We start from the raw sequence: 14,284 nt of genomic DNA, 5'->3' as shown, positions 1-14,284 counted from the left end.
ATTAGAAAAGACCCTGATGCTGGGAAAGATTGAAGGCAGGAGAAGGGGATGACAAAGGATGAGATGGTTGGACGGCATCACCGACTCAATGGACATGAATTTGAGCAAACTCTGGGAGACGGTGAAGGACAGGGAAGCCTGGCATGCTGGAGTCCATGGGGTCGCGAAGAGCCGGACATGACTAAGCAACAGAACAATGAAAATAGCTAATAAAGGAGTTGTTTTTCCTATTTATTATAACTCTTCATAACTTGGTCTTAGTTCATTAAGCTAAAAGGATTAGCGTTGCCAGGAAAACATCACATGAAAAACGCCATGGGCACAGCAAGGACTGCTAATTCATATTACAAGTCAGAGCTTTAAAAAAACCAAAAAGTCCATCAAGACCAAAATGTTTTGCTGGAGGATATTCCAGCAAATGTTCGCTGAGGTCAGGTGTCTCGGGAGTGGCGCAATGACGTTCCGCTGTGGGGACCGTCCCGTGGGGACGCAGGGTGTTCAGCAACAGCCTCCCTCCAACCACGCACTGCAAACACCTCCAGGCCTCGCACTGCCCGTGGTGAGGACCGCCCGCTTGCACGGACAGACAACCGGTCGCCAAGTGACCACACAGCCCTCGGGACCATGTTCCTGCCCTCGCCTCCCGTGCCTGCAACCCATATTAGATTCTCTCCAACTACGATCAACCTATACGAGACACTGGGTATAGGAAAACTAACCAATTCTTTTATTTAGTGAGAAAGAGGGGGACAAATGAAAGCTCACACACTGCTAAAAAGAATAAAAAGAAAAAAAAAAAGACACCACTGTATGGCTCTTGGGAACATCACATTCTCTTTCCTAGCCTCCCACAGAGCAGTGGGTATTTATAAGCGAGATGTCAAGGTATTAGTGACCAATCTACATCCAGTTAGGTTTTCTCTAAGCTAAGAACATTTAAAACCTCAGACTTTTATTAAAACTTCTAAAACATTTAAAACCTCTAGACACGACAGCTGTAAGCACACCATTCAGTCCCTTAAAATGTCTCAGTAAGCACTGCCCCTGAGTCAGTATCTTTTCCTAATAGTATTCCCCATCCCCCTACGTTTAGAATATAACATTTCATGTTCCAGTAGTAATCACACACAGGATTAAAAGCCCAACCAGCCAAGAAAGTGTTATTCTTTCTATGAAGTGTCCATTACAAAAGGAGGAAAAATGAAAGGCGTGGACTTTGGTACAACTGGTGCTGGGCGACCGCAGGATTAATACCCAAATACCCTGCCAACTCTAGAAAAGGTGCGGCCCTCGGAACCACAGAAACAGGTCACAGCAGTCGATTTTTCATCCGTAAAGCGCCAGCGACGCGAAGCACCCTGCGCAGGTCTGTGTCTCTGGCCCGGCTAGCGCATGCCCAGGATCTGCCTGCTTTTCAGCTGGTACGTCTTCTCAATGTCCGACAGGGCTTGAGCGCGAAGCTGAGCGGCGTGAAGCCTTTTTTTCAGGTCCTTGCACTTGGACTTGGAGGTGAGCTGACTCTCAGAATTCTCACCCCGTATGACGTTCTCTTTACTCTCCCCACTGAAATGAACCTTCTTCTTCACGACCGATGATGGGAGATCAAACAGTTCTTCAGAAAGAAAAAAGAAAAAGGGGTTTCAGTTACGCGAACAGGCATTCGGCTCCTCCACACTTAACCAAACTTAATGAACATATTGACTCTCTCAGTTCCCATGTGAAACCTGGGTACCTTCATTCTCTCTGGGACAGGAATGCTAAACAGCATCCAGCTGAGTGTTAAAGATCTTACTGGCTTTACTCAACGACTCGTGACTCGGGTGGCATCGCATCCAGCAGATAGAAAGGCGCTCCAAGGAACTGTACAAAATGAAAGCCTTTTACAGGCAGGAGGGGCAGAATGATGAAGTGACACCAGGGCAGAGGGGCCTGCCTGTGGCAAGATCACTTTCCTTTAGGGACGGCAGGGATCTATTAGGCAGATGACCTCACTTGTGCTGACCAGGTAATTCCAGATTGACTAGTTTAGAGATTCCATTCCTGGGAGAGGCTGAAACTGTGATGAAATTAAGCACTGAGTCTTGATTTAATGATCGTTGGTGACAAGTGACTCCATTTTGGATGGGCTGCCTGCCATGCAGGAGACACAAGAGATGTGGGTTTGATCCCTGGGTCAGAGGAGGAAACAGTAACTCACTCCAGTATTCTTGCCTAGAAAAAAAGTTTTGTGGACAGAGGAGCCTGGTGGGCTACAGGCCATGGGTTTGCAAAGAGTTGGACACGACTGAGCAGGTGACTCTGTTTTGGACCTGTTTCTTTTTAATAGGTCAGGGGCTGCGGCTGGCAGAAGTCAATCAGCCTTCTGATCTGCAGCGAAAAATCAAGGAACGTATGCTTCACTCTCTTATCAACTTTCCTCTTAAGGTTAAATACACTGAAGATTGTGGGCCACAATATAAAACTTCTGGAAATCAATGTTATTTATCTCTATTCTTCAAGTGCCATTCTACCTGGAACACAGTACTTCCAGGTAAGAATGGAAGCAGAAGCTCTTTTTTTATAGCAAGCACCTACAGCTTTGGCTAAATACTTAAGAACACATTTTAAAAATGCTTAACTCACCAGAAACTTGTTTCAAAACGAACCTAAGCAAATTCAGCACAATAAAAGTAAATCAAGTGAACAGAGAGTAAAAAATGTGTACTTTTAATGGGAAGAAAAATAATTTACTTAAAGTGGCTACACTGTTAGGAACTAACAGGATTATTTGGGGGTGGGGACTGGCAGGTTTGAATTCCAGAAACTTTTGTTTCTCCTTTGTATTCATTTAAAGGAAATATGTTCAAATATTTACTGAGCTTACTGTATGGGCCATTGTGGACCAAACAAAGGCCCTATTGTGGCAGCTGGAGACAGAGCATCAACAGATAAACAAGTCCACACGAGGAATATTTGAGGGTGGTCCCTGCTGTGGCAGGGGGAAGGGAGGCAGAGGTTCTGGGGGTGTTTGCAGCAATGAAGCCTCATTATAAGGTGACTTCTAAGCAGAGACACGAGGACAGAGAGGAGGGAAGAAGCCACGTGACTATCTGGAGAACATTCCAGACCACAGGCATGGAGAGGTCCCGAGAGAAGAGCAGACTGCACAGAGAAACGCCGCTCTTTGTCCCAACTTCCTATTTCACACACTCTTTCTCCGCAAAGCATTTTAGGAGATTGCTTTTAGGCCTCAACTCCATGGTTTCAAATAGATCCACCTTTATTACCACAAATAGCTCTACCCATTTGAAGAGCAACAGTGTAAACTGTAAATCCTACTAATGAAATAGTTTTAGAAGAAAGAAAAGTGTTTAGAAAATGAATTAGTATTTCATTAAATAGAAGAAAGAGAATTAGCATTCATTAAATACACTAAGGAGCGCTTTCAAAAGATGCTGTTGCTAACTGTGATGATCTCAACTTGTTTTTCTCACAGCTGAATTCTACAGCCTGAGGATGAGGAGGGGGCATTGCCAACTGTCCTGGGTTCACCAGGGCACCCTCTCCCCACTGCTTTGCTGCTTTTCTTGTTGGTGTTCAGTCGCTCAGTCATGTCAGCCTCTTTGTGACCCCAAGGACTGCAGCCCGCCAGAATTCCCTGTCCTTCACCATCTCCTGGAGCTTGCTCAAACTCATGTCCACTAAGTCAGTGCTTTTCTTAGGTTCTGACTAGTTCAGTTCTTCCAAATATCTCCGACCCACACTGGAAACTGCATCCTCACAGCTCATTTTAAGTCTTTGCCATGATTTGCACACAGGTGAATTCTTCTACCTACATACCCTACAAAGTGAAAAACAGCGTTCCTCTCCGGGACTTCTCACCCTCCGTTCAAAGACTCTCAGGGAAAGACGGAAATAAATTCTTTAACTGGAAGAGCCGTCCCCAACAGGGCCTTCGATAATTCTCAGCAACGGGCCTGATGCATGAAACTCACCCAGATAAAAATTATTCCTCATTCTATCATGACTTATGTCTAGTTTGTCTTTATGGATGGCAGTGTAGAATCTAAGAAAAGTTAAAATAAATATTACAAAATTACTGAAATGGTAGGTAGTCACACTGAGAAAAAAGATACTTCCATCACTAGTTTCATTTATTTCCCTTGCTTATTACAGAGCATATGTAGATATTAAACAATCACACTTTGACATATACATGCAACCGGAACGGGCCTTAGCCAAGACCCAAAAGTGATGGTCTGTTCTACAGCTGGTCTGTCACACCTTTTAAGCCACGGTTTCTGTGAAGGATCTGGCAAGTGTTAGCTGGTCATGCGGCAATAGCAAAATGCTGGGGTTTTCACTTAAAAGGGAGAGAAATGTAGAATTCTGATAATACACCTGGAGAAAAATCTGAAAGGCACAGCAATTTTGTATAACCTAATTTTTAAAAATAAATATCAACTACTGCACATGTAGTTTGACAAAGTGAACAAAACTGAAGACGAACTCATCCCCACGCAGAGCCTCACGTCTCTGATCCCAAAGAGTCAGCCACGGCGAGAGCAGAGTCCTTACCTCCACTGAGCCACATCCACCCAACAGCTCAGGACTCTGGAAAGCTAAAGCGGGCAGCAGCTCCTGCTCAGAGCTGGCTCTCATACCTGGGCCGCCCGCCAGAGACAGGAACCTCTGCTCCTTCAGCAGGCTGTAATTCTTCAGCAGACCTTCCGCTCTGGCCAGCTTGTTCTCCGCCAGCCTCTCACGGACACAAAGCTCGCGCTCTCTCTCTTTAAAAAGGGAATGGAGCAAAACAGACACAAATGAACGTGGCTCTGGACATAAACAGTTCGCGTTTACTTATCTTCCTGCTTTTCCTTATTGCGAGGCTGGCTGCCGGGCCGCGGATGAGTCGTGTTTGGTGACGGGTTCCTTACCGTACACTCCAGTCAACCGCATGGTGCCCGCGCCATAAGCCAGTGTGTTGTCTTGGGTTTCCTCCTAAGGACCAGCTTAAGCCCAAGCACAAAGTCAGCTGCAACTTTCGGTCCTGATGTGTGGGAATAACTCACGGGGGGAGCAAAGAGCTCCCACCATCCTGCTCGCCCCTGGGAAGGGCCAACAGTTCATTCTCAGGGCGTTACTCGGCCCAAACCCCCTCCCTCCGAGTGAACAACAGCCAAAGAGAAGGGAAAAAACACAGCACAGTGAGGTGCTACTTCTTTAGACCAGTAACGAAGGCTATTATTTTTTCATGGCCCAGCATTTAGAGAGCGCAGATTTCAGCTGCTACGTGAAATTACAGAACACTGAAGCAAGTTAAAAAAAAAAAGTTTTTGCTTGTTTTTTGTGGGTTCTTTTTTTTAAAAGAATGCCGTTAACAGAAGAGACTAAGATTTTCAGGCAAGCACAAGCTGTTCCTCCTACAGAGAGTGTATCTCACAGTCCCCGATGATTATCATTAGGAAGTAAAACATTAACTAATGTATTTGCATCCTTTATAAGTACATTTAAATAGAGTACTTTAGAAGTACATTTAAAATTAAATATAAGTACATTCATAAGTGAATGTGCATTGGTGTAAAGCTGCAGAAGTGAGAGCGGGTGGGCCACCAGGGTGGAGGAAACTCACGGTCTCTCTCCCCTCCGTGTCAAAAGGCAGAGCCCTACTGTTGTGGCCGCCCTGTGGAACCCCCACACCGGGCCAGCAGCTCTCACTGCAGAGGCGTCAACAGACTCAACATCAAAAGCTCCTGCGTCCGTCAATACCCATCAGAGGATTTAAACATCTTGTATCCGCAGCCTCTACGGAATGACCTGAACACATATCGTCTTACACACTGCGCGATTTTAGAGCCGGGCCGCGCTGCAGCGGAGTGTCATAAGGGAGAAGCGACGCCACCTTGATTCTGGAAGGTGGTGAATTCTAAGAGATTCTTTATGATGGGAAACCTTAGGGCCCGTATGTTAAGGAAGAAAAGAAAAGAGGGACTCTAGAGTACGGGGTGATGACCCCCGTGCCGGGCTGTCACGGTTAGGGCCCGACAGCATGGTGACAGCGCCTGATCTCAGAGAAAGAGGCTCAGCACGGAGGAGCCTCAAGCCTGATGGAGGCATTTTGGCTGTGCGAGTGTTTATAAAAACGCCCTGCGAGGACAGACGTGAGACCCTCCGTTCAGGCAGACGCTCACACACTAGCATAGGCCTCCGGCAGCGCTGGGTTTCGCCCCCGACCCCGCCAGACTTACGCTCCAAGCTTTCTTCCCTGGCCTTGAGGGCTGCCTCCCGCTCCTGTAACTGTATTTCCTTCAGTTTCAGCTCACTCAACACAGGGCTGGAGTCCTGCAGCTTTTCTGGTTCTCCTATTCGCCGCCCTCTCCTCTCAGGATTTCTCCTTTGCTCTTCAGCAACCAAGTTTGCTATCAAAGGATTCTCAAGAATTTCTTCAACAGAAGGTCGATGGTAATCCTGGGGGAAAAAAGACTCGGTGTTGCAGGCAGACTTCATAATGGACGGACTACTTATCCTGAAAGAGCAGTGACATTTAAAACAGCATATATTCCAAAGCAAAAGAAAAGGCTCCTTTACGGTGTGCAGTGTTACAGTTCCATGTCTGTGTACACGACGGAGAGACCCCGACACGATTCCGGCTGCCATCCGTCACCACGCAGCTGACCCCCTCGCCCACTTTGCCCACTGCCATCCACACACAGATGGGTCTTGAACACCCGAAAGTAAGTTCACCGGCACCTTTAACACATAGATGGGTCCTAAACACCTGGAAGTAAGTTCACCGGCGCCTTTAACACACAGATGGGTCCTGAACACCTGGAAGTAAGTTCACCGGCACCTTTAACACATAGATGGGTCCTCAACACCTGAAAGTAAGTTCACCGGTGCCTTTAACTCAGGGGGCTCTGTGTCCACAAAGCGATGCAGATTTTAACTTACCTTTGCTCCCTTTTAACCTAAGAAGGCTCAGCCCCTGTGCTGGGCTGGGTAGCACTGCCAGGGTCCATCTGGGGGCACCCACTGCCCTTGCGTCTCTAAACCATATTAAGCAGGACACTGTCTCCCTGACCTCCGATCCTGTTACTTCACTTGTATCCTTCTCTTTGAACTCCCACAGCATGTACCTCTGTTCTTACACCAGCCTGGTCCCTCCCTACCCCACCGCCAGGTTTGTTCTCCATAGTCTCTGAGTTATTTCCCCTCTGCTCTTTTAGCCTCCCTGCCCCACCATTCCCATCTCTCATGGTCTCTAATCTCTCCGAGTTAGAGCAGAGTAATAAGATCTTATTATTTCTGGCCCCTTTCTGCACCATCTGCTGCGCTGAGGTAGGCAAGGAGAAGGTGACTGAGGCTCTGAATCCTTACTTGCTACCAGCCACCCGTCAGCAGGGCAGAACACGGGAGGACACTTAAGAGAGCAGAGACGGGCAGCCAGCAACGTGCCAAGGATACATGTTTTCACTCATGTTAATGGAGCAGATTTATCAGCTAAGGAAATCTATTTACCATTTCTTCAGTCTCATTGCTCCACAACAGCACATTTCTTCAGTCTCATTGCTCCACAACAGCACATGCTGCAAAATTTAACTGAGGGATGGAAACATGTCATCTTATAAACTTTACCTTTAAATTTAACATCCTCGTAATAATGTCATTTAATTCATCAGAGTAACGATATGGAATTCGCCTGAATTTGCCCTCTCTGATCTTCCCAGCTAGTTCCTTCTGGTTGAAAGCTGTAAATGGAGGCCTGAAGAGAAAAAAAAAAATTTAATGTAAAAATGAAAATATATAATAAGAAGCAAATCAAAAGCAGAGTTTAAGGTCCAGTTTGTATTTATGTTTCTGCCTCTGGGGCCTTCTTCTGTACCTAAGTTTCCCACCCTTGGCACTTCTGACATTTGGAGCCGTACGGTTCTGTTATGGGCGCTGTCCCGTTCATCCTTATTATGCTTGCAGCGCTGCAGATCCCTGTCCCTCAGACGTCAGCAGCTATCCCTAGCCGTGACAACTAAAATGTCTCCAGACACTGCCAAGTATCCCATGGGAAGCAAAACTGAGGGGGTAAAATTCCCCTTCCCTGCTTGAGAACCCCTACTCTACAGAAGAGTTTAGAATGGAAAAAAGAGAAAAAAGGGAAAGAAGCAGGGTTCTGTCCTGTCCAAACCACCAGACCGCTCGTCCAGATCTTCCTTTCCTTTCTTCCACGGGCCTGACCTATGAGCTCGCCCTGTGAGCTACACGCAGTCTGACAGGGAGGCACCTAACCAGGTCACAAGCTTGAGAAGTCTAGATTCAGCCTCAGGGGTTATGTTATTAATTTGTAACTCGTTTTTTAACCTGCCCATCCACCTTAATTTTAATCCAAGGTATGACTCTTTCAGACTTGAATGTGAATGGATGCTCAAAAAGCTGAACCCAGTGACAGGTGACAGACCCAAGCACAGACTTCGGACTAGAAAGCTGCCTTCACCATACTTACATTAACGCACATAACTCATACAGCAAACAACCCAGTGACCAGATATCCGACTTCTCGTTGTAGGACATGTGATTCATTTGTTCCTTTAGTGGGGAAAGAAAGGAGGAGTTTAAAGTTTACTTTGTTTTAAAACAGACTCACAGACACAGAGAACATATTTGTAACTGCCAGAAGGGACGCAGGGGAAGGGAAGGACTGGGAGTTTGGGATCAGCAGATGCAAACTATTATATATAAGATGGATAAAAAAACAAGGTCCTGCTCCATAGCACAGGGTCTAAAGTCAAGAACCTGTAACAAACCATAATGGAAAAGAATATAAAGAAGAATGTGTATGTGTGTATATATATATATAAAACTGAATCATCCTGTTGCATAGCAGAAATTAACACATCAACTATACTTCAATAAAATAATTTTTTAAGTTTGCTTTAAAACTTATAAAATTACTCTTGGGACAAAAATGAAACCTTAAAGTTTGATAATAGTCACTCAAAAAAAAAGGAAAAATTTTTATATTATAAATATATCTATAACAAAAGTTTCAAATACAAAAGGCTGATTTCTCTTACATTAGGTCTTACATCATAAGATGGTACTTTATCTTTAAATTGATAATGGAAAAAAGGCAATGATCTTATCCTAATATACTTTATCATATATAATCCATTCACCTATTTCTCATTCACAAACATTTACTGTGTTACTACAGGCAAGGCACTGGCAACTCAAAGGTGAACATGAGACATCTCTACCTCAAGGAATTCATAATCTAGAAACTCTATTTTAAAGAACCAGAGAAAAGTCTACGATAACATCTAGCTCACATTTAAATGGATAAAGACACCAATGGTTAATTGACTCACCCATTTATGTATTTTTCCCTTAGTCCACTGTATATACCACAGTACTAACTAATAATCTCATTGTCTATTTTAACTGCCTGCCTTTCTTAACAACAGTCCACCATGGCTCTTATTTTCAACAGAGGACACGGAGGCAAGCACTGTACTGAAACCTTCAGGAGGCTTCTGAGTATTCTAAGTCCAACAGGTGAGTCTGGCACCACTTCCTGACAATCAATCCCATAAGGAAGGCTCAACTGATCTAATTACAGGGACAGGAGGGAACAGGAACAAAAGAACTGCACAGGTTTCAAATTTTCCAACCACCACCCCTGGATAATTTTCCTTGGCTTCTATCTGGAATCTGATCCAGTGAGAAAATGACACTCTTCTGGCCATATTGGATCTTAGTCAAAAACAAAACCATTAATTTATAAAATTGTATACTGTAGTCACATTGGTTAACAAAAAGATTTACAAAATCTGGAAGCATTTGTGAATTGCTAAAAAAATAAATCTCTCTCCATCTTTACTCTGCTCATCTTTTGTATTCAACACGTTGATTGGTGCTTTCACTTACTGATTCCAGCTCTTCAAAAGCTACCATGCTCTGCTTAGTCACTTAGCTGTGTCCCTCTCTTTGTGATCCAATGGACTGTAGCCACCAGGCTCCTCTGTCCATGGAGATTCTCCAGGCAAGAATACTGGAGTGGGTTGCATGCCCTCATCCAGCGGGATCTTCCCAACCCAGGGATCAAACCCATGTCTCCTGCATTGGAGGCAGATTCTTTATCATCTGAGTCACCAGGGAAGGCCAAGAATACTGGAGTGGGTAACCAATCCCTTCTCCATGGGAACTTCCCAACCCAGGAATCGAACCAGGGTCTCCTGCATTGCAGATGGATTCTTTACAAACTGAACTACCAGCTAAGTCCCAAAAGTCACTAGAGAGCCATAAATAATTCATATCCTTTGACCCAGCAATTTCATTTTGAGAGCTATACACCAAGGAAATAATCAAAGAGGAAGAAAGAATAATTCCTACAAAGATATACATAGCAGTCCTCCTTAGAATGGTGAGACATTTTGGAAACAAAATATCCAGCAGTAGAGGAAACCAGTAAGTGGGTGGAAACAGTACCTCCACAGTAGGAAAAGAAAACAACAACAAAAAAGAACAAATACTAAAGGTTAACACTGCAAAAATATGCTGTGAGAAGTGAGAGTCTCCTGGGTCCTGAATCTCCACACACAAGAATCATCTAGGGAGTCTATTAAAATACAGAGTCCAAAATAAGAAGGTGAAGGACAAAAAGACAAAAAGTTGAGTGCAAAGACCAGTCCAGAGGTCCTAAGTCCCTGGATGGGAGCCCAGGACTCTGCATTTTAAACTATCACTCCAGCTGAGAACAAGCTGGTGTCCAGGACCTATGGCACTCTGGAAGTACCGCACTTAAGAGCAGAGACAAAACCTGTTTCCTCTCTATGATCCCCGAGCTTAGACGTGGCAGCCATGCACTCAAAGCTTGACTTTGTTGCCTATAGGAGTTTGGCGGTCTGGTGGTGGGGCTTTGCCTTCCAACGCAGGAAGTGCGGGTTTGCTCCCTGGTTGGGGAGCGAAGATCGCACATGCCTTGTGGCCAAAAAAACAAAACATAAACAGCAGAAGCAATATTGTAACACATTCAATAAAGACTTTAAAAATGGTACACATCAAAAAAAATAATAATAATCTTTTAATGGTCTGGTGGTCCATTTGAAAAATATCAATTTAAAATAAAACAGTATTATTAATTCTTGGCTATTAGATATTACTAAACAAAGAAATAAACAAAAAGGTCAATTTCCTTGCTTGAATGCTTAGCATTAAGATATTTTAAAAGTATATAAACTTTGAAATACTTACAGGAGACATGTAATAAGGTGTGCCAACAATTGTTTTTGCAAAACTCGTATCGTGGTTTAATATTCTAGCTAGCCCAAAGTCTCCAAGCTTAACGTTCTGCTTGCCATCCAGAAAGACATTGGCTGGTTTCAGATCCCGATGCAGCACAGTGTGGCCACCATCACTTCGTCTGTGACATTCCTTTAGGGCCAGAGTCAACTGAGCCATCACACGAAGAACAAACTCTTCATCCAAGTATTGTCTGAAATCAAAGCTGTTATGTAGCATGTATTTGCTGAATAAAACCATTACAAAGACGAAAGGATGTGAATTATCTAGTTTTCTAAGTATACACATAGGGAAATAAATTATTTGGATATGAAATTCAAGTGTTGACTGACCAGGGATTTTCTAAAGTACTGTGGACGCACTGAACAAACACAATAAGACTCTCCCCCATTACTAAGCACTTTGTCCCTGATCCTAATCCAGGATGTTTACAGAAGCAAAACTAGGCCCATCTAAGAGGTGACTCCATCTTACCTTTCCTTGGTTCCCTTTGCAATCACACTAGCTAGGTCTCCTCCTTCGCAGCATTCCATGACGATGTACAGCGTCGTGTTGGTCCGGTCAATAATTCTATCGTAGTAGCGGACAATGTTTGGATGTTTCAGCTCACGAAGCAAATTCACTTCAGAAACAAGCATTTGTTTCTCATTTTCTGTCATGGAGCCATAGTCAAGTTCTTTCCAAACTAATATCTGAAATAAAAATTTCCAAGGTATAAATGAACTCATTATAACTCCAAATTTTTAAAACTAAAAAAAAAAAGTTACTTATCTAGTAAACAGATCATACAGTCACTATTATCTAATTTAGTTTAATGAACTGAGGACCCCTGAGTTTATTTCCATAACCTTCCCCTAAGTTTTAAGCGGTAAATGATGCAACAGAGGGTGATGAGGTAGGTTAGGCCACCCCCAACCCTCTGCCCTCAATGCCTAGTGGGAGGTTGGCAGAAGGTACTCTAGTCAAAGCTGGAGCAGAGGCAGTTGAAGTCCCCGACCATTCCAACTAGTCAAGATTTCCAGGGTAAGAGAACTTAGTAAAGACCCTTCCATCCGAGCTAACTTCCTTTCCATTATTTTTTTTTCTGTGTGGGTCTACCCACACACCTTGGGAAATATGAATCTAACGATCAGAATAATGGGTAACTTAAATGAATTCTGACTACAAGATATAAAAGTTCTAAGTTCTGATGGTTATGACAGAGAGAATTACATTTCTCTAAAAACAGCTCAGGAGTCAGCTACCAGTCACCAACAGAAGGCCCATGGCAGGTCAAAGCAGAAAAAAGGAAGAAAATGGAAGAGAATGGAAAAAAGACAGGAGAAGAAAAAATATACATATATATACACATACATTCTACTTGGCACATTTTATTAGTTTTACTTTGGCCACCTAATGAGAAGAGCTGACTCACTGGAAAAGACTCTGATGCTGGGAAAAACTGAGGGCAGGAGGAGAAGGGGACGACAGAGGACGAGATGGTTGGAAGGCATCACCGACTCAATGGACATGAAATTGGGCAAACTCCGGGAGCTGGTGAAAGACAGGGAAGGCTGGCGTGCTGCAGTCCATAAGGCTGTAGAGTCGGACACGACTGAGCGTCTGAACAACAACAAAGAATTAAGGGACAGATTCACAAATTTAAAAAGAAAAAAAAGGATGCGGCTTCCCATCCCTCGAGAGACCCAGGACAGACACAGATCTGGGGGAGAGGGCTGGCTCTTCTGAGCACCCTGCGTTTCAGATGCACACCGCCAGGCTCCTTGCTTCCTCTGGGCGGCCGGGGGCGGAGGCAGGGACCAGGCCCGCGCTCACCTTGCCATCGCTCTTCCTGCGGATCTTCTGGCAGCGGCCGTAGGAGCCCGTGCCAATGGTGTACAGCACCTCGTAGTCCTCCACCCGAGTCGGCATGGCGGGGCCCGCGCAGGACGCCTACAGGCCGTATCGTCTCCTCGGAGCTACAGCCACCGACCCGCAGACCTCCAGCCCCGGGGCCTGGCAGCCCTGATCTACAGCCCCGGTTTAACCGTCGCGGGCCCCGACCTCGCAGCCTATTGGCCCGCGGTAAGGCCGCTTCGCCTCTCTAATTGGTTAAGAAGACCACAACACGCTGGGCATCTTGGGAAAAAGGTATCGCTAGGCAACCGCGTCGGCGTTGGTGTCGACTTCCGCTCCCAACCTCCAGGGAGAAAGGGGCGGAGCTAAAGCCCAAGTGGGGCTGGGGACGGAAAGCTGCAGCGGGGGGGCGGTCCCCGCCACCTTGTGCCTCCTCCAGCTGAGATTGCCGAGGCAACCGAAGTCGAGAGCTCTTTCTTCAGTTTTTGGCGCACAGCCTCAACTGACTGCCTTTGACCTTTGCACTTTGACCTCTCACACTACCCCACTCTCCGGCACGCGCCCTCCGCTCTCAGGTTCCCGCCCCCTGAACCCGGGCGGGGTCATATACTAAGCTGAGTGCAGAGATGAAAAGTACTGGCCCTCTCTAAAGGGTGCGCGAGTGAGGCCGACAGTGCTGAGGGATTGTGCCAAGCACTTTACATGTATTGTCTGGTTTGTAATGCAGGAATTAGTTATTTCCCATGAAGAAACGGAAGCGTAGAAAGGTCGTAGTATTTGCTTTAGGTCCAAAAGGGAGGAAGAGAAAACTCAATGCAAAAACAGTGGATGTTTATAGTAATGATTTAAAGTTTTCACATCACTTTAGGGTGCAGCTATCCTAGAGAGAGTATATTTTTGAACACCAAATTTAGGCCTATTTAACATGCAGAAAAGTGAAAGTGAAGTCGCTCAGTCGTGTCTGACTCTTAGCAACCCCGTGGACTACAGCCCACCAGGCCCTCCGTCCATGGGATTTTCCAGGCAAGAGTACTGGAGTGGGGTGCCATTGCCTTCTCGGTTAACAGCGGCTAGGCATATTATATTTACTTGGAGCTGGTATACTTGGTGACAGCCTTAGCAGAGGATGTGTACAAAATCTCTAGGTGGAAAATGGAATATGGAAGTCCTTGATGTT

The 14,284-nt window shown here is 45.1% G+C and overlaps 1 protein-coding gene across 2 annotated transcripts; it reads right to left on the bottom strand.

Moving 5' to 3' along the window:
- Window positions 1-704: 704 nt before the first annotated feature.
- NEK2 (NIMA related kinase 2) lies at window positions 705-13,366 on the bottom strand. 2 transcript variants are annotated; one of them, XM_061383580.1, is made up of 8 exons: window positions 13,087-13,355; window positions 11,746-11,963; window positions 11,224-11,464; window positions 8,474-8,556; window positions 7,615-7,741; window positions 6,228-6,447; window positions 4,644-4,769; window positions 705-1,612 (listed from the first exon to the last, which is right to left on the bottom strand). In XM_061383580.1, exons 1-8 carry the CDS (start codon window positions 13,180-13,182, stop codon window positions 1,386-1,388), a joined length of 1,338 nt encoding a protein of 445 aa, XP_061239564.1. In that variant the 5' UTR covers window positions 13,183-13,355; the 3' UTR covers window positions 705-1,385. The 2 variants fall into 2 exon arrangements, with proteins under 2 accessions (XP_061239564.1, XP_061239565.1); XM_061383581.1 differs by lacking the exon at window positions 705-1,612 and adding an exon at window positions 4,113-4,342 and having other exon boundaries at window positions 13,087-13,366.
- Window positions 13,367-14,284: the final 918 nt, after the last annotated feature.

Source organism: Bos javanicus, chromosome 16 (assembly GCF_032452875.1).
Source record: "Bos javanicus breed banteng chromosome 16, ARS-OSU_banteng_1.0, whole genome shotgun sequence".
NCBI lineage: Eukaryota > Metazoa > Chordata > Mammalia > Artiodactyla > Bovidae > Bos > Bos javanicus.
The sequence above is the reverse complement of the archived record's forward strand: the minus strand, read 5'-3'. Positions and strand labels throughout refer to the sequence as shown.

Coding starts and splice junctions, on each gene's coding strand:
- NEK2 (XM_061383580.1), bottom strand. CDS start 13,182: ATGCCGACTCGGGTGGAGGACTACGAGGTGCTGTACACCATTGGCACG. Junction 11,465..11,745: donor GCAAAGGGAACCAAGGAAAG/GTAAGATGGAGT, acceptor CTTTGATTTCAG/ACAATACTTGGATGAAGAGT. Junction 8,557..11,223: donor CACCTTATTACATGTCTCCT/GTAAGTATTTCA, acceptor TCCCCACTAAAG/GAACAAATGAATCACATGTC.